Raw genomic sequence first — 24,916 nt, forward strand, 5'->3', positions numbered from 1 at the left:
GCCCTTGCCCGCACCATTTCAGGGTGCTTCGCAGCAAGGTCATAGTGGATTCAGCTGTCCAGAAACAAAGCAGCAACACTGAGATCCCATTGGAAACCTGGATCTCTGGGCTTGCTAACCCGGGATAAAACTTTGAGAACTTTGCAACATTTAAAAAGAAGAAAAAAAGAAACCCTATGCGGGTTGGAATTTATATTTCTTAGGCTTCTTTGGGGAAGAAAATAAATGGAGAAACGATGTCATAAAACTTTTCTGGACTCAGCTCTGTTTTCCACCTTTGTTGCATCCTCATGCTCTCCAGCCTTGTGTTAGCAAGATGGGAACTGGGGCTTATGACAGCCTGGAATATTTTCTTTATATGCACTATAGTTTTAATTATGGGAACAGATAAAACCTCACCACTACCAGCAGACCCCGACTGGATTCTACTTATTTTATCAACTTTATCGTGCTCCAAATTCATCATTCAGTGTTCCTGTCCCCCACCCCACCCTTGCCATGGGGACAGTCACAACAGGACCGTGCATGTATCTTAGGATACTCAGTGCTGTCTCAGTTGGGCTGCTTCAGTTCAGCTCACTGGACCAGCAGTTTGGGGTTCTCATCCATGCATATGAAGCAAGGCTTCCAAATTCATCTGTGAAATAGGTGACAACCCCATGGGCTTGTGGTGCCGTCACCTTGTATGATTGTGTCTGTGTGCAAACACGCATACATTTCGTACAGCAATCTGAAACTATCAGGCAGAAAAGACACAGGAGCCTGGCTGAGACCCATACAACTGTTATATTGGCGTCAGTCTAAAGAAAGCAATGATACATTGCTTTGGAAATTATCAAGAAATGTAAAAAATGCATTTGCCCTTTTTTTGTTGTTGTTGTCATAGTCATCAGGGGCAGGGTTCTGAGTCAGAAAACAAAGCAGAAATAGATGCGATTCTGTACATGGCGCCTCTCTGGCTGTCCCTCCGTGCTGGGGTGTGGTGAGCAGGGTAATAAAACAGGTGGGACCCCTGCAGTAGCAGCAGCATCTGCACCATCATCGTTCACATGTCCAGCTGAAGAGGCAGGTGATGCAGAAAAGGTCTGTGGATAATGAAACTCCAGCTCTGGATCACAAGTTTCACTTTCTTCCCCTGCATGTCAGCCACACAGAAATAAGGAGGAAAAAACCAAATGCACCCGGTGTGGCTGGCCCAGTACTGCCAGGAATCATGAGCAGGAGTGATACAAGGAGGAGGTTTGTTGTTTTATAAGAAACGTCTTTAGTCTGCAGCGTACTCTTGCAAGTCAGAGATGCTTAGTGGCAAACAGCAGATCGTTTTCCCCATTCTTTCCTTCCATGCCACTCCTCAGCCATCAGTTCCTTCAAAGCTTCCATCCACAGCACAGTGATCATACCCACCATCCACTCCCATACACAGGGAAAGAAGGACATTCCAGGAACTAAACCTGCCCCTGCCTTTCCATCATCTGCCTCACCTGAAGGAGGCAGTAGGTCTGTACTCAGGCCTGTCACAATGTGCACACTGGAAGTACCTCAAATGAAAAAATAAATAAAAAATGCTGCCCTCCCCAGAAAGAGGAATTTGTACAGCCGGCACCAGCAATTACTAAATTCAACACCTACTCCTTAAACCGCAACAGTCTCTGCTAGCCACATGTTTTCCACTCTGCAGGACCTAAGGGGTCTTCCAGCACAGAGCGGGGTTTTCCCTCGTCATGGCAGGCTCTGACCCCTGAGGCAGTCACAGCTTTCACTGGGAATGTGTGGGGCATAATCCTTTCCACCATTTTCCTTCCTGTCAAGAAAAAGCCTAAAAGCTGATGGGGCTGTCAAGCATCCAAACAAGCCAACTGCCACCACTAATTTAGATTAGTACTTTGTTTCTCAGGAGCAGAGATCACTTCTGTCTCCCACTGAGAGGGTCAGATGGACTTTCTAGTGGAGAAAAGTGAGATAGGGAGCCCTTACCCTGATTTCATTTTCAGAAACAGCCAGGCACAGCATTAGTTCCTTTCGAATAGCTTTGGAGAACACTGGCACTAGCAACAGCAAACTCTTCAAGGGAGACACGCTTCTGTACCCATCTCGATACAGGCACGAGGGATGGAAAGGATGAGATTAACTGACATCAGCTGGTTGCTTTCTCCAGGGAAGGCTTGCATTAGGACTTTGATGCCAGATGGTTGTACAAATGGATGCATATTTCTCTACTTTAAAAGGATTTGGTATTTTTTTTTTTCCAGGGTACCTTGAGCTGCTACTGGCCAGTTCAAAATGACACTGAAAAAAGTACATTGTCAAAAATACCCTTTGCTATTTCTGTTTTATGCCCAGAGAATCAAGAACAAAAGAAAGGGCGTTACAAAAATAATGTAACCAACGTACACAATGAATGATGCTCTCAGACATCTGCAGAAGCTCAGGATTTGAATGAAAGTTTAGCTCTGACTCAGATTACACCTCCTAGCTCAGCACTGATCTGCAAGTTTGTGAACCATCTCAAGAAGGGAATAAAAACAGCATCAGTCTAAATGAAAACCAGTTGTATAAAATCTAACGGTACCTGCCTGGTTTTTGAGCCTCTTTCATGGGTTAGGGTCAAGAGACGTCCACACTCACTTAGTAGGGAAATATGGCTGGGACATGCTGTGCCTTCGGATGTTTTGTGACTTAGAATCTGATCTATCCACTGGAGTCTGGGAATAGGGATGGAACAGTGCACAGGAACACACAAAAAAACCCCTACTTCATATCTGCATCTTGGCCAGACTGCAGCAATTCTCCTAAGCAATGATCCAGTGCTCTCTCCCTCACTTAGCCTCTGCTTTCAGCCCAGACCAGAGTTAGATAACTTTACTTTGCTAACGATTCTGCCTCTTGCAGATTTGATTTTCCCAGGATCCTGCTATAATCAATCAGGGTTAGCTATTTAATAAATTGAAAAGCTGACTTTTTCCTCCACTCCTTGAATTGCTGGTGCCAGCTGAGTACATAGGATGGATCTACCAAATGGGCTTGGGGCTCTTGCCACCCTCGAGTGGGACGAGACCTTTAGAGAAACTGAGCAAAAGGAAAGAGAACAAAGCCTGAAGAAAATGTCCCGGTCTCGGGAAGAAAGATTCTCTACCAATAAAGTCAGCGTGCATGTTTAAAGGGGGTGAGGAAGAAGGAAAATGAACACAAGATATGCAAAATCAGTAACGTTCAACCTGTCAGTGGATTGCAGAATAGTTACTTACACCAGGTACACTTTGTTCATTGTACAAATTAAAAAAGGAAAAAAAATAGTACCCCTTTCCCCAACCACACGTAGAAAAGCACTTAAAAGTCCAAAGGTAAAGCTTGGCACATTCCAAATACGAAATGATTCACTTGACATGCAGCAAAATATACAAGAAGTGGTTCTTTTTTTTTTTTTCTTAAACAAACTTAATTTCAATTCATTGTCTTTGCTTGGCACAACTGCAATTCATTTTTAAAAAAATATTTGAAAAATACTGAAACTGACCTGAATTCAAGTATAGCGGTTTCTTCAACAGAAACATTATCAATGCAATAAAACATCACACGGAATATATTGAAGCGTAACGCCTTCTGGTTTGTATTTTTGTTTGTTCCCCACCCTCCCCCCCCCAATTTTTGTTTTCTATACAGTTTTAATGCCAACACAACTTACAATTGTATTTTAAAATTAATATTATTGCATTGTTTTTGCATATCTTGTGGAACAGAAAATGCAAAGTTACTGATTCCCCTTTCAAAAGCAGAGACAGTGGTTTGTTTTTGCATTCAAATGGCCCCAGATACAGATCTCCTGCAGTTCAAACCAGGATGTGGAGAACTGCATGCACTTACACACACACACGCGCGCGCGCACGCACAGTCACTCTGTATTGCTCCCACACGCACAGATATACTTAGCACTAAGAAGAACCCAAATCAGTCACTCAAATGTGCAAGACTATATCAAGTGCATTGCCTACTATCTTTAAATTATAAAACAACAACAAAAAAAGGAGGTTTCAATTGCTAGCAAATAAAATTACGAATTCTTGGTGTACATAATGGTTGGTAAAACTTGTCTATCATTATACTTCTACCAAATTTCAATGGAGAAAGAAAACCCGGTTTAAATAATACAACATAATCAAACCAATTTAACATTTGCAAAAGTGAAAAGAAACCAAAACAAAAAGGTAGGTGATTACAAAACCTTGTAAACACTCCCTTCTCCCTCCAAAAAAATTTAAAATAATAGTCAAAATAAAAACTGCAACATGCTTTCAAGGAAATATCAAACTGCAAAACAAAGAGAGATCTACACAACCCCACCACCACCACCACCTCAGCAAGTGCGGGGCAGGTCGGCTCAGCTCCGCCGCAGAGCCTGCTCCCCGCTCTCCCACTGGCTTGCACGGCTGGCTGTTAGAGCTCTGATTGGTCGGCAGGAGACTGCCTGAGCTCGGATTGGCTGGCAAGTGACTGCTCGAGCTCTGATTGGTTGGCAGGAGACTGCCTGAGCTTGGATTGGTTGGCAGATTCTGCTGCCTGGGAGTCTTAGCAGGGTCGGGCAGCGCTGCCACCTGCCCCTCAGGCTTCTTCTGCTTCCTCCTCCACTTCACGGTATGGGAATCCACAGCAGAAGAAGTCTTCCTCTCCTTCCGAATCAAAGGGCCTTGGCTTTATGGAGACGGTGAGGCTCATACAGAATATGTGCAAAATGATTTTTACAAGCAAAGTTGAAAGACACCCGTTTGACGCAGGGTCCTTTTGGCTAGGGCCATCCACAGGAAGCTGAGGTTCCCCTATGCGCTTGGGAGGCAGCCGTTCCTTGTGCAGGGACTGAAAAAAAGAGGGAGCTGGCTCTCCTGCTCTTCCTCCTCCTCCTCACTCTTCCTTCATGGACACATGCTGGGGTTATATCCGCTCCTGAAAAGCTTTCTTACACCACCCAACTCTGTGACTCGTCCCAACAGAAATGAATGAAGAACGCTGTTCCGGTTACTCCAGGTCACGAGAACAGTGAGGCACTTCTGAAACAAACCCATTAGGAACATTGAAACAAATAAAAAACCAGCATCGCTTCCAGCCCTGGCAACTACAGGCTGCTGATATAAATCCTGCTGTCCTTGAGCTCTTCCTGACTTATTCTACAATCCGGGTTCTGCACCTCTTCCTCTTCCTCTCCTGCACTGTCCTGCCCTGGGTCCCTGCAGTTAACAAAAGGCAAGAGGTTGCCATTGGGGCTCTGCTTGCTGTTACCATTGAGAATGTTGTCTGCTGCATTTTCCATCTCTTCTATCGTCATGTCACAGGCGTCTGCGAGCTCCTGGGTTGTGACCTCAATGAACTTTGGATCTTGAGCAAACTGCATCAGTCCTTCCGAAATCAAGACCTTCAAAAGCAGGTAGGGAATCAGAGACAAAGACAGAAGTTAGTATCCTGCATCATCCACCTCTAACACAACCCCTTTACCACTATTTTACCTAGTAGTCCCTCTCTTCCCATTCACTCTGCCAACCCCTGCTTGGAGATGTGCCCTCCTATGCTTGGCATTGTGGGCAGCAATGTATCTGTTGCCCTGCTCTTCTCAGGGCTGTGTTTCTAATAGGCCTTGACACTGCTTATGTCCTTTTCAACTCTGCAGTCTTACCGCTTCAACCAGGCTGCCAGCGCTGCCATGAAACTGCCTGCTGCTCCCTCCGGTCTGGCTGGGGACGGTGAGGGAGACCGGCCTGGCTCTCCTCGGGCTGCTACAGCCAGTGTTGTCAGGATACTGAGAGCTGCAGTGTACTGATGGGAAGCTGCTGTTGAGCTTCTCGCTGGACTCTGCTCTGTCCAGGCGCAGAGTTGGGATGGTCTGTTGTGGCCAGCCACGGTTGCAGGGTGTAGCGGGAGGCGTTGCACACAGCCGAGAGAACATGGTGGGGGAATGGCTTCGCTGGAGCAGGGGACTCAGTCCGGCCACTGCTAACGCCTGTGGACAGAGGAGGAACAAGACAAGTGTGAGCTTGCTCCTAGCAGTAGGGCTGGAACCCTCATTCTGAAGGCTCTGCAGAAACTACCTGAGAAAGGCCTGGATGGCCTCAAGGCTCATGAAAAGAGCTGCCAGTTCCTGGAATGGTTTGGGTATTTGCTGTGAACTCATTTTGCAAGCTTTCCTTTAAACGGTGTATCTTGTGCTAGTGCCGAGCACCAGATTGAAAACTTTCATGACTGCAGTTCTTCAGCCTCAGAACCACTGCACTGACAGGAGGGATGCAGCCCTGCTCCCTGCAGCCTTGCCAGAAACACCACCTCTTCTCCAGCGGGTGAAACAGCAATTTGTTTTCCCACCATTGCCACCACCCATACTGCTAGCTATTACTGCCAATTGCTGTGTTTTCTGTTAAGTGTCTACTGTGGAACCTGAACAGTACCAGATGCGAATTTTAGATATGTCTGCAGTTGGCAATAACTGAAAAATCCACCACTGGATTTTAAGGCATCTGCTGTTGGTGGGAGGATCAATACCTGATGATTATACTTCGAGTCATCCAGTCCTTCCTGTAATCATATACACAACCTCTGAGTCATCCAGACTCCTTTTATAACAAATTTCTCAAGAAGCCTGCTGTTGCACAGGGCTGATCTGATGCTTTATTCATGTGACTGCTGCCTTGTTCCAGAAGGAATACAATCAGAATCATAAGGTCATCTCACAAAGCTCACTGATGCCTAGTATAAGCAAATGAACCAATGCATAGGCAATACAAAAGCATGTGGATTATGTTGCAGGGGATCCTTGTTTGGCTTACCCAGCTGCAGCTATCTGAAGGCTGTATGTTTAGCCTAAGTTAACTGTTTAGAGAGACACAAACAAGCCTCCTGCTTCTTTTTGACACCTGCCTGAAAATGCTATGTGGAGGATGAGACTTAGACAAGACCTGCCCTTTGGGGATGCTCTTTCCCTCTGCTAAGCATAGTGGGACTGAACTGACCAGTTTAAATTAGAGAGCTAAATTGAACATAGCTGAAGTTAAGTAAGGCTGAGTCCATCTGCCACTGAAATAATTGGGAACCGATAACTGTGCTATGCTGATGGTTTCAGTGACAGATGAACAAAAGAATTGTCACCTACAAGGTTCACTGAATTTCTCAGGAATTAAATGTCAGACATCTATCAGATTTCAGTGAGGAAGAAAGCCTTTAAAAACTATGCTGTAAAAGTCATGCTCAGCAGGCTATGATGGCCTCAGCACATCCCTTAAGCTGCCAGGGCTTCAAGGAGAGCCATAGATCTGTCAGGCAGGACAACTAAACTGGTTTTTCAGCTTATTGGCTGAAACATATACAAGGCATTTTGGCTAAAATGTAAGGTTCTGAGGAAGTTGAGGGAAGCTCTTAGGGACTGCTTTGACCTTCAGTTACATATATTTACATATTATAATGAGTATTTTGTGAGAATGCCTCTTCAAACATTCACAGCAACCAAATCCATTGTGCTTAGCAGAGGCAACCTTTCCACTTTATGTTCTTATTTTAAGCACTGTTGGAGGCTAACATTTTTGTAACTATATGAACACTGCTGAGTCTTGTAAGCTGGAGGCCAGATGATTATTTCAGGGGAACCCTTCAATATGGCTGAGTGACACTGGGGTGGATAAAGCCCCATCCCTCTCGGTTTGGAGCTGCATGGTGGGATGAGGAAGGGTGAAATAGCTCCATCCTCTTTATACAGGCTAAAGGGAGGTGATTCTGCCAGCTGGGTGGGCTGAGAGGGTGGGAGGCTTGTGTCCCCTCTGCCTAGCCTGCCATGGGAGGGCAGGAATTCTCAGGAGGGCTGTTGGCTGCTGTGGGGAAACATAGGAAGCTGTTTCCTGCCCTCATCTCCCTGCCCCAATGCATTTGCTGCTTGTCTCTGCCAGAGCTGTAACTCTTTGCAGAGCACTGCTTTCTGGAGCTTGATCCTTAAAGGATAACTGGCTGGGAGCAGGGGTAAGAAAAGCCAGAAAGCCTCAAGCACGCTCATCTCTCACTCCTCTGCTCTGATTTCTCTCTCCTTCTGCCCCTGCTGTCTGGCATTTTCTGCCCCTGAGGCAGCCTAAGGAAGTGGCAAGGCTGTTCTGCTCTGTGCCAGGAACTACACAGAGCAGGACACCACACTTGCAAGGCTGGCACTACCATCTCTACTTGTTTCTTTTATGGTGACAAAAAGTGTCATCATTAAACCAAAAGACACAAATCTACTCTGGACTGTGACATCTAGCATACATTTGCTAGGCTGCTGAATGCACTTACAAAGGGCTTAAGATGTGATGCAATCAGTTTATGTTTTAAAATGATTAATTACAGTTACTGGTTGCTTTTAAAGTAGAACCTGTATGTTTTATTCATATGCATACTATCATCAAAAGCAGTGTAATTGCACTCCAGCGTGCAGTTTGGGTAGGTAGTTTTATCTTTTAGTTAGTTTTTTATTTTACTCATTCATGGACATCAGAAAATGGTAAGTCTTCTGACTCCAAAGGACACGTTCCTGTAGCATTCATTTGGGAATGATAAAAATCCTGAAAGCAGGAATGAGCGTGATGGCAAATAAGTTTTCTAAAAATTGGACATTTGATATGGGTGAGAAATTATCCCAATGGTTTTTGAAAAGTTGGTTGGAATTCAAGGAGGCTGCAGATGGTAAGGTACCAGTTGAATTGTTGGGCCCTCTGTGGTTATTAATGCTTACCTGATGATGTACCAGATGCAAAGGCAGAACTGTCTTCTGCGAGACGTCTACACCCTGGTTTTTCTGTCTTTTCAGACACTCTAAGTGAAAAGATGCTCTTCGACCTGTAACAGAAATCACACACAACTGTGTTCATCACTCATAATACACTACAGGAAATTGGTTTCAACTTCTTTTAGAGCAGTCCCATTGGAGACAGGGCAAAGTCATGTACATTTTATTCTGTGTCCACTTTCCCTCAGTAATTTGCCCCTTCCAAAGCATTTGTATTTACAAAAAGCAGTCAGGCATCATGGACCAGCCAGCACCACCTCCCAGGCAAACTGCAAGATAAAATTCTGGATGATGATTTGTATTTTTCCTCTCCTGAAACACTGTCCTAACAGATACAATGCAGCTGATTGCCCTTCTAAGCAGGGGAAGTGTTCTCATAACCCTGATTCAGGTAAAGCCCTCAGCAGGACTGAGAATGGTAGCTGAGGCTCTGGTGCTGTACCTGGCTCCACATAACATGCCGGAGCGGACGTCAGGCTGCTCAGGTGACAATCGACCTCCTGCTTTCATGTGATCTGTGTCCCTTAGCTGCCAGACATACCACAACTTATGAGGCTGTGTCTATAGCAAGGTCAAGTGGAGTGAGTTAATCAGTGGTTGAGTTCACTGGTGAATGGGAGGCTGCTTATATGGACACTAAGCAGTTTCAAAATTTGGGAAGAAGGGAGGAGAAAAAAGCTTTTTTCTCTTAGGGAAAAAAAAATAGAGATTTTTAGGGGGAACTGTAGAAACAGCGACATTGTTTACTTGCTATAAAACTGATCTTTACTTCTGTAAGTATGAGAAAGGTACTCCCTATGTGGGAATTTAAAAGTACTATAAAGTATGTTTGTGAACAAGTGCACAGGCTTTGCTTCTGAAGAATGGCAAATAAATCCAGTATTAAAGATTAAGCTGCATGCTGTACTGAAATATTTTGTGGTCTTCTTGATCCTGTTGACATTTTTCGAAAGCAAGAAAGAAAATTAGAATTCTGAAAAAAGTAAATGTCTGTGATACTGATTTGTAGAGAAAAGGCCCTCTAAGGGTTGAGGGAAATGTGTTAGAACCCAGAGAATGAATACTACAATACGGATAAAAAGTATTTCCTCTGTCAATAGAAAAAAATCCCCAAACAACTAGTAAAATGAGTATGACACCACTGTATGAATATTCACTGGAATGTAGTTAATGAAGCACTGTATCAAGAACTGACTGCAAATCTGGCCATACAGATAGATATAGGAACTATCACAGCCTAATATTTTAAGCTTTGAAATAAAGTAAATGCTTTTCAAATACTCCATTGTATAAGCAACCTGAAGGATTTGAGTGAGCACAGAGTAGCCTCACTTTAAACATTATGCTACCTAGCCTGTCATTGTTATTTTGTAAGAATATATTTTATATATGGGATTCTTTTTAGTTTCTTCCCCAAATGTTCTTTTTCTTCACACCAGGATTCAGGAAAAAGGCTGAAAAATATTCTACATCAAAGAGTCATTTTTTTTCAAGACTCTCTCATATGTTCTGATACTTCTATAAAATCCTGTGACTCATGGATTTCACCTGAGTGTAGCTTGCGCACCCAAGCACTTGAAAATCTCCAGGTACAATCAGAGCAGAAAGTAAATTTGTATTGTATTAACTTAATCTGAAATTGACTCTATTCATTGTAGCAGACAAAAGAGACAGCCTCCCCTTTCTCCCTGCTGAATGCACACAGAACAGAGCACCGTATACTCAAGGCTAGCCTATTCGGTGACTCCTTGGTGACTGGAGAGTCTACAGTGCTCTAATAAACTCCCCTAATTCACAGATAGGCTTAATCAAACAGATCTCATGGACTATCCAAACAGCCACAGGTTCATCTACTGACTGAGCATAGTGTCAGTAGAATCATGTGCATGATCAGGATCATATGCACGCTGTGGGATTCCTGGTCTTATAAGCTAAATGCAGCAAACAGCAACACCTGTGCCCACACATACTGGGATTCCTCCAGCAAAATGTGAGAACTCAGTCGAGGCAGAGGAGAGCACAGCCCGTGTGTCATGCTGGGGGGTTACCTAATGCTGAGGAGCACAGAAATCCTTTCTTTGGAGAGTGCCGGCTGTCTTCTCCTTTGTTGTTTTCTGGTGGAGTAAGCTGTCTGTTTTCATCATCTTGGTATGCAAGCCTGGAAAGGAGAACAGAGGGAATCTAGAAAAGCAGCTGATATTGGACAGAATAACTCCTTTTCCAGCAGGGGAGCCAGGAAAATCATGCTATCAAATGGATGCAATAGTAAGTTAGCTTTGAGCTGTAACTGGTCCAGAAGCAGTAACAAGAGACCATGTGACAGAGAATGCTCTAAATGTGAGATTTGGGAATGTTAGATAGTAGATGTGAATATGGAAGAAGGCCCTGTAGATCCAGATGTTTCATTCAAAGGAGAAGGAAAGTCCTGGGTCAAAGATGTCCTTTTCAATGTTACTTGAAGAAAACCAGAACCTCTTCCCACCTCTCCCCTTTAATCAAAGAACCACCCAAACACCTTGACTAAAGCTGCAAAGCTCACATTTCGGTAGAGAGCAGACTTGGTTCACTACAGTACTCAATGTCTTCATTCAAATTTTCGTCATACGTCTCATCCTGAGACACTTCCTCTTGGCAAACAATTGCCAGCTGGCTGTCTCTGGAACTGGAGCTAATGAGCAAAAAAGACAAGTCAAGATACGGAGATGGTAAAGACAACCTGTTATAAAGACAAGAATGACAGGCTCCATCTGTCTCAGTTTATTATAATGTTGAAGAGCTATCATAGAAAAATCAATGACTGAACAGAGCTGCAGAGTTCACAAACACAAAACAACCTTTGGCTCTATCCTCTTTCAGAAGAAGAGCTTCTTAAGTCAGTGCTGGACAAATATTACTGTCATTTATGACTACATGTACTCTATAGATGTGCAACACCACACTGACTATATTTCCAAAGATACACCTCACTGAACTTGAGGTAAAACCTGAGATGGGCCCTTGGAAGTACAGCTTTTTCCCTTGTTGCAAAAGCCTTGGCTACAAATTTCAGAGAGGCCTCCTAGACGCTAACAGTAACCCTCTCAGCTCTGTGGTTTATTCTCTGCCTCCCAAATCCCTTTGTGTGCACATCTCTGCCCTCTGCTTTCTGTTCACCCTCTTGTTTCTTGCTGTCTTTTCCATTTTTTGGGCCCTTTTCCTCATCACTAACTGCAGAGTACTTCTACTGAATTCGGTAGGATCCGTTTAAACCCTTAAGTGTGAAAGGCCTTAATTCCCTGTTTGTCTTCTCTTTGTCCCTCTGTTTTAGGTCTTGGCCCTCATGTTTCACTTCCTTTTGAGTTTGTGTTTTCTGAGGAGCAAAGTGAAATCTGAAGGTAGTGTGAATCTTTGAGACACTGACATGGAGGTATTGGAGCCAATGTCAGTCTGTTACTAGCATTTGCAGGAAACAGCAGTATGGCAGGGGTTTTCTTGTATTTCAGGGACTAGATAAGAAACATTATCATATGCTTTAAGCAAAAAGCATTAGGAGAAATGTGCATACACATGGTATAAAGCATCCTGTAGGACAAGAGTGATCTTCCTGCTGGGATGGGAAGCAAGTAAAACTGCCTAAAGCGCAGAGAGGAGAAAGTAAGGCAGCTCCCCCTATTCAACAGTCTGTTTATTCAAAACCATACAGAATTTTTTGTACTGACATGCCAGGGTATATGTCACTGTGCTGTCATCAGAGAGTGCCTAGATGTGTAACCCCAGCTAGAAACTCTTAATACCCCCCAAAATCTAGGAACCAGCTAGAAACAGACTATGCATCACTATCTGCCTGTGGGCAGAAAACCCCTGAGTTGGGAGTATTTTCTGGAAATATCATGGTGATCATTAACTCTTTTTCAGCCCTACTGACAACAAAAATAAGAGGTCATATTCATGGATGTTTGGACTTTCAATGGATGAACAATGGATCTTACACCCAGAGTGCATTAGTGAACAAGGGAGAACACGTACCATCCCAGTGTTTCGTAGTAATGAGTCCTAATTCAAGGAAGGTGCCCAAGGAAGCAGGGAGAGAAAAAAACACCATATTAGCAATGTTACATCAGCACAAGTCAGCAAGGGGAAGGGCAGATGGTAAAACATATTGTGCAACTCCTGGGGCCTCCCTCAGGAAGGCACAAAGTAATAAAAATACTGGACTCTTTACTTGAGCAATTCATAGAATCATAGAATGATTTGGGTTGGAAGCAACCTTAAGATCATCAGTTCCAACTCCCTTCCATGGGCTGGGACACTTTCCGCTAGACCAGGTTGCTCAAGGTTTTGTCTAACCTGGCCTTGAACATTTCTAGGGATGGAACATCCACATCTGCTCTGGGCAACCCATTCCAGTGCCTCACCACCCTTACAGTAAAGAACTTCTTCCTTATATTTAACCTAACTTCCCCTATTTAAGTTTAAGCCCATCACCCCTTGTCCTATCACTACAGTCTGTAATGATCAGTCTCTCCCCAGCACCCTTATAAAACCCCCTTCAGATACTGGAAGGCTGCTATGAGGTCTCCACAGAGCCTTCTCTTCTCCAGGCTAAACAGCCCTAGCTTTCTTAACCTGTCTTCATATAGGAGGTGCTCCAGCCCCCTGATCATCCTCTATTTTGCACCCACTGAGTTTCCTCTTACTTTCTTATTCTGTCCTTTGCTGGGGCAGCATTTCACCACCTTTTCACATTGCCCACTCTATGCACTGAGAAAAATTGTCCAGCTCCTTCCTCTGTTGCTGAAAGGGCTAAAAATATCCCCCACTGATAAAGATGATACCCCTTTCATACTTGTCATCTGTGTGTAAACATCCTGAAAGCTGTCCAGAGAAGGGGGTTTTATTTGCCTTGCACAGCATTGCATTTCTGAAAACCTCGCCTTCCTCCTCCCAGGATGCATTTGGTGACCTCTGGAGGGATGTGACCCACTGAATGAAAAACCACTGACTTCCACAGAGCTCCTTATGGGGTGCTTAAGAGGTGAACTGCTGTTTCTTGGTTACCAGTTTCTTGGTTACCACCTCCCTGTGGTGAAGGAGGGATAAATAAAGCTCCTTTTGGTTCTTACAAAGTTTTTTTTCATGATAATTCACAACAAAATCAAGTGTGTTGGGCAGTAAGAGTGCAGTGGTCTTTGCAGTGGTCAGCCAATGCATATCTGTTGTATGGTGGGCTTTCGCACAAATGGAGAACCACAGGCTCAATCCAGGCTGCAGGCTGGGCAATGTCTGGTGGGTGACTTCAGCTGGGCAGCAGTGCTCTGGTGTCTGCATGCATGTTTCTATACGTGGTCCCTTGAATCACTCACTGCTGTGAAGCTTACCTTTTGGAAGGCAGTTTCCAAGGAGCCTCCTGTACACGTATGGTGGGTGACAAGGGCGTCCCATGGCCTTCCACTGTGCTGACAGTGCTGGGGTAGCTGGGTGGGCTGGGGAAGCGGCACAGGGCTGTGTTGTTGGCATTGTTGATGTTGGCATTGGAGCCTGAAGATGAGTAGCTGCTGGGAGTGAAGGTGGAGTCCACCAGCTTCTCATGAGATGGAGACTCGGTATCTCCCTGGTTGTTGCCAGACTTATTGATGTGCAAAGGTCGCTGGGTGGTGAATGTCTGAGGGAACGCACTCCTGCCATCACTTTGGTAATAGCTGACATGGTTTCCAAACAAGCCTCCAGCTCTCTGTCAGAAAAGAAGGAAGGATTTTCCCTTTGTGAGTGAGAAGATGTGCAAGGGCCCTAGTGTTTCCTGTTTAGACTGCTGTTGAGGGAAAAAAACCCATGAGGGCTAAAGTGTGCGTGCACTGGTGCTCTCTTTTCTAGAGAGACAAGGTACATGCAAGCCGTGAAAGCTTTGGCTTTCCAAGATATTTCAGAGGACTGGCCAGGAGCGTAGGCAAGGAAAGGAAAAGAAAATATCACCAGAGGAGATAATTACAAGAAATAGGAATGAAATAAGAAAGGGAAGATTTAAATAACTTGTCCTTTTTTTGAAAGATGATACTTGTACCACTGAAAGGAGAAGTGAACAGAAAACTGAAGTGTGCCTTGCTGCTGCTCTGTGGAGTGTAAGATGGATGAACTGGTGTATTCTTCAGACTCTTTAGCCATTCTTATTCTGGTTTTACTTAGGTTTTAGGAAGGAAACTTCCATTGAGAAGAAAATGGGATAAAACCCATGCAAAGATCTCAGGATCTGGCACCCTGAGTCCCCCACTCTGTTTTCTGGTAGGGTTTAGAAAACAAGACAGATGGCCGAGCTGAAAACCAGAGTGCATAAAAGAGAATGCTCTGAGCTCAGCTACTGGTCTAGCCTCAGCTTGCAAACTTGCTGAGTACCTACCCGGAAGATATCATCTTCAGAAGCAGCAGACACAGCTTCTTTCATGGCCTTGTCTAGCTCTTCTTCAGCTGTCAGGTCTCCAGAGATTGCTCGTCTGATCTCTGGCCCAATGTCGTGAAGTGTTCGCAGACCAGCCTGCAAAACAGCAAACTATAGAGCTTCATATCTCCGAGTGGTTTTATGAGGGGTAAAAGCAATTCTATTTCTTCCTAAGCACTGCAAAGCCCTTTTACTTAATATAGCATCCTTAGCCCCCAGAAAAACACCAACAAATTCTATTCTTTCATCTCCAGCTTAGAGAGGGTGAAACTCATAGGAATCCAACCCAGAAATGTTTATTGCTAGTCCCCTGGCTTCATCACAACAGGACATAGTCATAAATCCACACACAGGCTTGACTAAGCAAGTCTACACGCTTTTTCAACTTTGGGTTCTCAGGTCCACAACCAGAAACCCTGGAGCAGCCACAGTTCCAGCTGAACCATGGACTCTGAGTTTCTGAAAATGTCTTCTTTTAAATCAGCAGTTTAAATATGGATTTAATATCTAACCTTCTGGCATCTGGACCTAGACAGTTTTGAAACACCTCACAGACTGGAATCTATTCCAGGGAGTCCATCCAGGAAGGTAAGCTGTGAGTATGCCAAGACCTCAATCTGTATTTGAGCCTGCGCCACAGCACTTTTTAGCTTACTGGAACTCCAGTCACCCTTTTTCCTTACAGTACCCTTGAGGGACGTAAATGGGGCTGCATATACATTCAGCGAGGCTTTCTCATTCTTTCACACAGCCTGGTAGTCCACCCAGTGAACATGTAGCACAGTGCTGAAAAGATCCCAGGTCTTAGAGCCTGATGCCCCATTTGTTGGATGGCACTGGCATCCAGGTATGCTTTTTTGCTTTTTAACTCATTTTGCCCCCTGGCAACACGCTCTCCCTGACCCTGCTATAGAAACTCCCTTCAGAAAGGGTAGAATGAATGTGGTAATAGGTATATGTCTGCTGGACACTTCATACCAGTTCTCTAAAAGGAACCCACATTTCAGATATTACCAGCAGATTGATAAACTGTGGATATACCTCACTTGTGCTTTCCACCTCCAGAGCTAAGGGATGTGGCACGTGGTACCTGCATATTTATCCAAAAGGAGTGATGCTGTAATTCAAAGGGTCTACAAGCTCCTTTCCATTGGGGATAGCCCATTCCACCCCCCAGCATGGTTGAGAGGGAAGTGGGGTCTAATGCCTCTACTGTACCACCCCTGTCCATTCTGTGCCCGCTTGTCACCTGTAAGGAGAGCGCGTTGCGCTGGGAGGGCTTGCCCACCAGTCCCTGTTCTTTACGTTTCTTGAACTTCCGGAAATATTCCTGAATCAGGAAAGTGGCATAGAACTTCCCAACGGTCACCTCATCATCTGCAAAGGGGTATTAAAAAAGATAAATAAATAAGCAACTGCTTTAATACAGTATAATTGCTAATGTGAGCCTTGCAATTCACAGCAGAAACGCTAGGCACCGCAGTACAGCTTTGCTTTTGATGGCATCAAGATGCGGGGCTGAAGGAAGGGATTGCTCCACAGCCAGAGCTTGCTGTAAGTAGTCAGGAAGAGAGGTGCATGCACTATTTGGATAGACTTGCTCTGCTGGCAGAGAACCCCTGTAGCCATGTACGTCTGGATGTATGCTGTTTATGCTGAAGTGCCTCTAACCTTCGCAGCGTCTGGTACTGGTTTAGCATGTAAGATCTTGCTGTAGCAGCAGCCTCCCATCTGAGTCAATGCATGCTGCTCTGTCTTGTGACAACCTAGGCTAATACATACTCAGAGTCTGGGCTCACCAACAGCATTTGACTGACCATCCATTCCAGACATGATCTGACATTCTCCACGTTGAAATTCTGTTTGGTTGTGCCTAGCATGGACGCGAATGAACCAAAATGATCACCTATCCCCAGAAATGCAGCCACTGCTGTATCCTCAATACAAACTGTCAGTCAGACAAAATACGCGCCAAGTTTTTATACAGGTAACTCTCCCCCCTTCTCCAAACCCACTGGAAATGTTGTAAGACATGGTCTGCTGACTTCAGAGTAGGCTGAGCAAGATGCAGGATCTGGCTGCAGCTGTTAACTAACTACCAAATGCTGTTTTGTGCTATAGCCCCTGCAGCTACCTGGAAAAGTCAGCAAAAGCCACGCTGGATGCCCACGCACCTGGGGTCCCAAGAAGCCCAGCGAAGGAGTTGCCTAGAAGCCTGCAAATTACAGCCTACCAGGGATGCTGCTTAGAAACCCACAGCAATCTGCTACACCAGTTCAGGCTGGCTGAGGAATGTCCCTAGGTACACTACTAGTCTTTGACAGGTATCCTAGTAGAAAGCAGTTATGTGGGTAAAAAGAGTTATATCCATAGTAAAGGCAGCTTTGCTAAATATGAAGGATTTATGAGGTGCGGGTGCATTCTTGAGTGTAATGCAGCCACATAAAGTACACACAATTGTTCTTGGAGCTACTTTGTTCTGCCTGCTTCCTTTGCACCACATAATGTCCAGGAGGACAACTGCTTATGATCAAACTGGAGCAAGATCTAGGAATAAAGGTTTCTAACTCCTATTTATGCAGTTAGAAGCCTCATTTCTTAGTAGTGAGAACATCAAATTCGTGTTAGTACAGGCAGAAACAGATCTCAGCCTGATAAAATGCAGGTGACAGCTTGTAGAAGAAAGCTTGCCCCCCACATTCCACTTCATGATCATGAGGTGCAGTAGGACATTATCAGGTGGGGAGAGACAGAGATTCAGACTGGGACAAGATTCTGCACTCACCACCTGCGGGGGGCACCACCTGGTCCAGCAGCTTCATACTGGTGCGCTTCCAGATTTTCTTAATTATTGCTCTCAGCTCTTCGTTGGCTTGCTCCAGGTTACCTGCAGGGTGAAAATCATCAGAGACAGGGATTCAGCAGACCCTGCAGAGGAGCAATTTCATGTCTGGCATGGCAACTTTGGGAAGTAAACACCACAGCTTTTTCAGTAGTGGAAAGTTTTGGGCTAAGAGATGCTTTCACCATTGCTAAAGCCCCCTCACAGCAAGAGGTCTTCTTCCTAAATATGTATAGTCATCTTGAGGTAGGAAGGTGACAGTGTTACTGCCTGTGATAGTGTGCAAAAGCCAGAAAAAGCAGAACCATAGCGCTACTTCATTTCAGTCTCATCTAACACTTAAATTTTTAATTGAGATCTAGTGAAGGTTGAATATGATGAGAGGTCAGTTGATGAGAAACTACAGCTTGGGGAATACAAATAATTGCCAGTAAAGATGCACCTAAAAATCTGAAGGCCTGTGCCTGATTGCAGCACTTATCAAGGATTACCTGTTGCAATCCCTGCCTCCCGGCAGATACCAAGTTCTTCACATGGCGCAGATAGTCTGCCTTGGAGAGTCTGCACAGTGCTCTGACAAGGCACTTCAGGCATGTGCAAGGTTTTCACTATTCAACTCAGAGGACTGTCCCAGGAAATTTGTGTTTATTCTCTGAAGAACAGCAAAGGCTATAAGAAGCCTTTTATGTAACTGTCTGAACTTAGACTTTACATGTTCCTCCAAGGGGTTCTCAGCTAAATGAGACATTAATCAAGCCACACTACCCCTCTGAGAGTGAGTGAAGCAGGTTCGATTTATATTCTTTCCTTCTAGGTAGCCATTTCCTCCCAGGTGATTCACCTTCAATTTTATTTCTTAATTTATGTACATTCAAACCCCTTATAATCGAAGCTCTCTTCTCTCTCTAGGTAGTATGGAACCACAATCATGTCCTCCTAAAGGTGCTGTTCCTGCAGCTTTTCTTATTGCTCCTCAGCATTAAGGCTCGGTGTACTGCACAGGGCTCTGTGTGGCAGTAGCTCTTAATAGGATGCAATGAAGACAGGGACACTGAGGAGCTTGCTGAGGATGACACAGGAGGACAGCATCAAAGGCAGAAGTCTGACTCAGGATGGCTGATTCCAAACTCCTGCCCTAACTAATCACTTAGAAGATCTTGCTAAGGCAAGAAAGCAAGCATTTTGAGGCTTTAGGTGGTTTCCCAGGAGTTCAATGGCAATGACTCTGAGAGTCTGAGGCAAAGACGGACAAGAAAATTGAGTCCTTTTTGGGTCTTTGTTTCATAAACCACAAGATGCCCTACAGGGATTGTGGTTGGCTTTTTCTTCAGGAGAGCCTCTTTGGCTACAGGCAAACTTTGTTTAGCACGATATTCATGATCTTAATATGTTTTTTTTTATTTTATCACGGGTTTTTTTGCTCAGCTGTCAGTATAATCCTGGCACAGTAAGCTGGGGTTCTGCTGGTCTCTACCTTCCCATGCCTGAAATGTACCCACTCCTGAGACAGAAGTGCTCAGCTGTGAATCACAGACCTAGACACTCTTTTAGAGTGTCTCATTAATACATGAAGCCAGGTTTTGACTCAGGACCAATATCTTTCATTACAGCAGGTGACAGAGTGCGACAAAGGGAACAAGCTGAGCCCAAAATCTTGTCTGCTTTCCTAAACTACACCTGCTGGTCTATGCAAAGCTATTAACAGCCCCTTTGCTTCTCATCTGTCTTTAGGCCTACAACATCACTGTCACTACAGTGTGATGTTAACTCATGCTAATGGAAGCACATGAGGAGTTTTAGGGAGGTGAGACCCTTGAGTCCAACCTCTTTTGCCTCCCTTGGATTGGAAGATCAGTGGCAACAGCAGTCAAAAAGTGGCCCAGGTCTGCAGCTAATTTATACAAGGGGAGACTTCTTTGCCCTTTTTCCTTCCTGTGGTTTGCTGCTTGAGCAGACATGGATCTAAAACTTAACTTTGAGACCGCTGTAAAAAAACATGATCAATAATCCGAGACGGTAACATGGGAAGCACCAGCTTTCTAGGGAATGGTGAACACTGTTTTCTCCCTAGAAGATATTCCTCCAAACATCTTTACATTGTTTTTTGTACTGTGTGCTGCATGTGAGTAACTGGGATCATTTTACACAAGATGTTCTTATTGTTGCATTCCAGCTCAGCACACTTTTATGTGAACACCACTCGGCTACCTTCGTACCTTTGCAGTCAGCAAGATTCTTACCTTCTGTCTTGATCCTCAGTGCTGTTCTGACCAATGCAAAGAGAGTGGCATTGAACATGACAGTCCCATCACTGTTCAGTGGCATATTCATGGAAACAAGGCGCTGTGGAGTAAGGAGAAAGAGAACAATCACACTGCCAACAGACAGACTGAAGAACGCTCTTCCTTATGCCCTCATGATGCCCTCCAGACGCACCACCCTTCTTATGTGAGCATCCATGGCCTGTGGATTTAATTACACAATTACAAAAGTATTTGTCACATCCACCAATGGTCCCAACCATGGAGTTTTTGTCCTGGAGTCCCTCTCTCATTGCTAGATATTCCATTTTCTTCAGCGTGGCTATCACTTTCTAGCCTTCCTTTTCCCTGCTAGCCAGTGGGCATTTGCCCACAGTGTATTACAGAGAGATTTGTTCTAGTCGCCAAACTATTTGGCTTTTAAATGACACCTTGTTTTCTTATGAGGAGCAAATTGATTTCTTCATACCTCATAATGCACTTGCAAAGCTGCCTGCACTAAAGCTGTGCCTGGTTCAAATGTATATAAACAGAGAGGAAGAATCTTTCTTTCAGGTGACAGGCTTGAAAGAAAGGGAATTAGCCAAACCTGAAAGCTGTTCTGCTTTATCCAACTATTCCCTGTCTCCCTCTAAAATAAGGCTGTGGCTGCCCTGGAATAATTCTGTAAAGCCATGTAGGACAGAGAGTGCTGAGTACTGTTGCAGCTGCAGGGTGAATTTTAGTGAGACTGACAACATATGTCTGAGGCAGATGTAGCAGAGTCACCAGATCTTCCATCTCTCAGGAGGTAAGAGACATCAGGGACTTGGTTTGAATGTATGCTTTCAGGGGTTGATTTTGTTTGAGCTGTTTCTTCTGCCACTTTCATGCAACAGGCCTGGTTCAATACCAAACTGGAGGAAAGAGTGTCATTCCCCATCACTACCACTGCAATCACAGTCACGGGGGTTTAAACCAGATCGAGACAACAAACAGCTGCTTGACAGCAGATTGAAAGGGATTGGAAACAGACCACAGAAGTCACATATTTCTGTGTACAGGCCCCAGGCTTTGTGTTTTGCTCTGGCACTAAAATAAAGAGCAATTGCAAGTGTCACATATGAACTCTGGGACTTGCAAGGAGATGAGCAAAGATCTTCAAGTAAAGGTTATAAACATGTCATTATTCACTGGAGAGAGTCCTTTTTCAGAGATGGAGTCTTGCAACTAAAGAAACACGTGATTTTCACCGAAAATCTGTCCTTACCCTCATGCATTTTAATACCATGCTCACTGTGCTGTTTAATATCTCAGTTATTTAAGCAAGAATGAGATACAGCACTAGGTTTTTGGTGCACTGCTTAGTCAAAAGGAAAATCTCAGAGATATTTTTACTTGCCCTGTTATTTCTGTCTGCCCTGATCTGTCTTGGGATGTGTGTTTGATACCACAAACATGTGTGGTTGATTCAGTGCTTGATATTTGAGAGCTGTGGTTAGCATGAATGCTCTTTCTTAGCTAGAGAGGGTTGGCAGTGTGCTGATGTCTCTGATTAGCAGAAAACCTGCCTGCTGGTGACCCTCCAGCCCAGATGGGCAGTAGACTGGGAGGCACCCAGGCTGAGCAGCAGGGTTAGCTATAAAAATGCCGCCACCGGCTATTTAGCTGCTGTCCCTCCCAGCCTTCCCCAAGCTGCTGCGTGCCTTACTTTGCAAGCCACTCGGTGAGGGCAGAGCTTCCCAAAGCCCAGGGGTGGCTGAATCCGTCGAAGCAGCGTCACCACATCCAAATGTTTGATCCGTCCCCTAAAGAAGAAAGCACAGTGAGGGTCTCATCCTTACCACAGGGTGAGCTGCTGATCCGCCTGCAGAGTGTGGAAGAAGCTAGAAGTATCACTAGATCTTTTCAGCTCCACACTGCCACTCCTTTAGCTTGGGCATAGCTTAAAGTATTATGTCTGGCTTCTTGCAGTGTGCATTCCTTAGGAATTGCCCAGCACTTGTATAACTCCTACTAGTACAGAAAACCCAGCTGTCAGTCATACATGAATCGGTACTTGCAAGAATGGACTTCAGTGTTTTGAATGCTGCAGTTTCTTAGTGCATGAACAGACAATTTGGGGTTGTCCTGCCACCACTGACCTGATCAAAATCTATGGCTGTTTATTTACATGTTGGTCTTAGGGATATAGCAGGCACAGAGGAGCACAGGATCTCTTTTTTTCTGGTGCTTTACCTCCCATATAAATAGCTCCAAGCTGCTCTCTTTTGATACTCGTTTATGCTTTGGGCTGTCACTGGAGATAGTGCAAAACAAAGTGCTAAACTTCCTCCACAGCAGCAGTTGAGTTTCTTTTAAGTTCTGTAAATGGCATCTCAAAAGAAGAATTCTCCCATGGAGGGAGGAGAGCAACCAGGGCCAAAGGTGGGGCTCCAAGCCTGGGACATGGATGGGAAAGAGGGAAAAAAGAGCTTCCCATTTATAGATGTGAAGGAACATGATGTCATCTGGACTGAGCGGCTATCTATTATATGGCTTCAGTCCCTGCAGTTTTGCCTTCAAACAAGCACAAATAGCAGCATCTGTTTTGTTAGCAAACAGTATATTTATTAGAATTCTGTGCTTATCCCCTATCCATATTAAAAGTCTCTCTGGGAAGTCACCATGGATGGGAAGAAGGGTTTCAATTTATGTATCACCCTGATAATGTGACATGGCCTCACATATTGCAGAACCTGAGCCCAAATTTATCTTGACACTATGTTCCTAAAGAGATCTGCTTTTAGTTCATGCCAGGATCTCTTTCACAGTTTTTACATAATGAAAGGGGCTTTGCAATTACAGTTGTCAACTGTACTGTAATGCCACAGGGATCTAAATGCACTTTAAGCCTAAGCATGTGTTAAACAGAGCATATAATACCGAATGTCAGTTAAGCCCTCGTGTGAGTTGTTCTTGTGTAACTTTAAATCCCTGCAAGTTTGCTGATGTGAATAACCCCGCAGACAATGTACCGCAGCCATGTGAAGATACAGGTTGTGATGGGCCTATATGACAAAACGGAGATTTAAGCACAGCAGCTCTACTGTGGGTAGGAAGTCAAATAGAAGAGTCACAGCTCAATATCCCAAACATATGCAATAATAACCCCACTCTCTAATCTCCTCTGCTCAGTCTCCTGCTGTCCCATCCCTCTATATGCCCTCCTTCCCTCTATATCTCCCCCTGACTGAAAGTGAAGCAATGTCCTGCCACATAACACTGAGATTTCTGTGTGTATCCTTGCGCAGCTTGTTCATGGAGTTGCCAGCAATATCCTAAGGAGGTACCTGTTTTAGGATTCTTTTCAGAAAAAGAACTGTTCCTGCAGGAGGAACATGGCACTTACTGCACTGGGTCTAGAGAACAGAAAATAATGGGCCTGTTCTCCTGAGGAGTTCTGATATCCAGGCTGGGTTACTTACTTGGCTTCAGGGTCATACTCTGCCCAGATCCTTTTAAACTCATCCAAGTGGTGTGGTCCTAAAATGGACCAGTCCCGTGTCAGGTAATCAAAGTTATCCATTATAACAGCTACAAAAAGATTGATGATCTGCAAACAAGGACAGAGATGACTTGATGGATGAAACAGGTAGCAAACCGTAGACTTTACTGTGTTCTCTGTTTAAGGGCTGTGTTTGGACTCATGAAACTAGGAAGCCATTGTGGGTGGGTTCTCTGTTCCCCCATATGCCAGCCCCTCAGTTTAAATGGGAAGACCCCAGATGTGGGATATCCTCAGCTGGTCACATTTTTCTCTTCCCTACTAAATGCATGAGGCCCAAATTTGCTGAATGCTTGGACATGGTGTGATGGCTTTTTGTTTACCTGTGTCTTTGCCCAGCAGAACGGGGTAGTGGTGTGAGAACCTGGGATTTACCCTCTAAAGGCAGTGGGGCTGAGATAAAAGCCCTTTCTTCTGGCCCAAGACCAGAACTTTTCAAATGGTGCTGCTGTTCACTGGGAGAGTTTTGCGCACTGATGCCAGCTGCAGAGCATGTGCTGTTGCTCTGAGCAATGCTGCATTGCCAACATGGAGCAGATGCAAGTGGGATATGTGTATTCTCACAGTCATTGCTGCTGGCAGGGGAGGAAAGAAACCTGCTCAGCAGCCAGAAGGAAGGTAGGAGGGAAGGTGGGAAGTGTGGCTGAGGCGTTGCTAGCCTCAGCACAGCCCACATCACGCTAATTTGGTTTTCTCATTGAGGAGGAGGGGGGAAGATCCTTTGCCGCGCACAAAGGATTTGGTTTGGAAGCAGAGCATCCCACAGAGCGGGAGGGAGGCAGAAATGGCAGAGACCAAGGGGGGTGTTGTCACTTAAAGGGTGGGAAAGACCCCACAGGGAGATTTTCCCTCCTTGAGATCATTCTTCTACTGTGCACAGTCTGAGAGAGGACAGGTTTCAGTTGCTGGAGCAGACTCACCAGGAAGGCACAGAGCATGTAGAAGCTTATGAAATAGAAGACGGCAAAGCTGCTGCCACAGGAGTGATCGGCTTCAGTGGAGTTGGCTGGCTCTGACTCTGGGTCACACTTCTTATCCGGGAGACATGCCAGCATGATTTCCTGCCAGGCCTCTCCGGTGGCACACCTGGGCACAGCAA

At 44.8% G+C, this 24,916-nt stretch overlaps 1 protein-coding gene and 1 long non-coding RNA gene across 6 annotated transcripts in view; one reads left to right on the forward strand and one right to left on the reverse strand.

Moving 5' to 3' along the window:
* Positions 1-3,627: 3,627 nt before the first annotated feature.
* CACNA1C (calcium voltage-gated channel subunit alpha1 C) overlaps positions 3,628-24,916 on the reverse strand; it is a 482,397-nt gene continuing 461,108 nt past the window's right edge. For 3 of the 5 annotated variants that reach the window (XM_061444716.1, XM_061444714.1, XM_061444713.1), the window contains 14 exons: positions 24,738-24,903; positions 23,738-23,865; positions 21,982-22,078; positions 20,271-20,373; positions 17,974-18,075; positions 16,438-16,565; positions 15,150-15,284; positions 14,137-14,489; positions 12,785-12,811; positions 11,319-11,447; positions 10,828-10,937; positions 8,726-8,829; positions 5,660-5,983; positions 3,628-5,401 (listed from right to left, as the gene is read on the reverse strand). In XM_061444716.1, the coding sequence (XP_061300700.1) occupies positions 5,105-5,401; positions 5,660-5,983; positions 8,726-8,829; positions 10,828-10,937; positions 11,319-11,447; positions 12,785-12,811; positions 14,137-14,489; positions 15,150-15,284; positions 16,438-16,565; positions 17,974-18,075; positions 20,271-20,373; positions 21,982-22,078; positions 23,738-23,865; positions 24,738-24,903 (2,203 nt within the window). In that variant the 3' untranslated portion in view covers positions 3,628-5,104. Of the gene's footprint in view, positions 5,402-5,659; positions 5,984-8,725; positions 8,830-10,827; positions 10,938-11,318; positions 11,448-12,784; positions 12,812-14,136; positions 14,490-15,149; positions 15,300-16,437; positions 16,566-17,973; positions 18,076-20,270; positions 20,374-21,981; positions 22,079-23,737; positions 23,866-24,737; positions 24,904-24,916 lie in introns of all 5 variants that reach the window. The other 2 variants (XM_061444712.1, XM_061444715.1) reach the window with 1 other exon arrangement.
* LOC133264797 (uncharacterized) lies at positions 5,306-13,933 on the forward strand. Its single transcript, XR_009741771.1, has 2 exons — positions 5,306-5,413; positions 13,707-13,933. It is a non-coding gene; the product is annotated as an uncharacterized LOC133264797 (long non-coding RNA).

Source organism: Pezoporus flaviventris, unplaced genomic scaffold, assembly GCF_033815535.1.
Source record: "Pezoporus flaviventris isolate CSIRO_AGI_PZ_B2104156 unplaced genomic scaffold, CSIRO_AGI_Pfla_v1 ptg000002l, whole genome shotgun sequence".
Classification (NCBI taxonomy): Eukaryota; Metazoa; Chordata; class Aves; order Psittaciformes; family Psittacidae; genus Pezoporus; species Pezoporus flaviventris.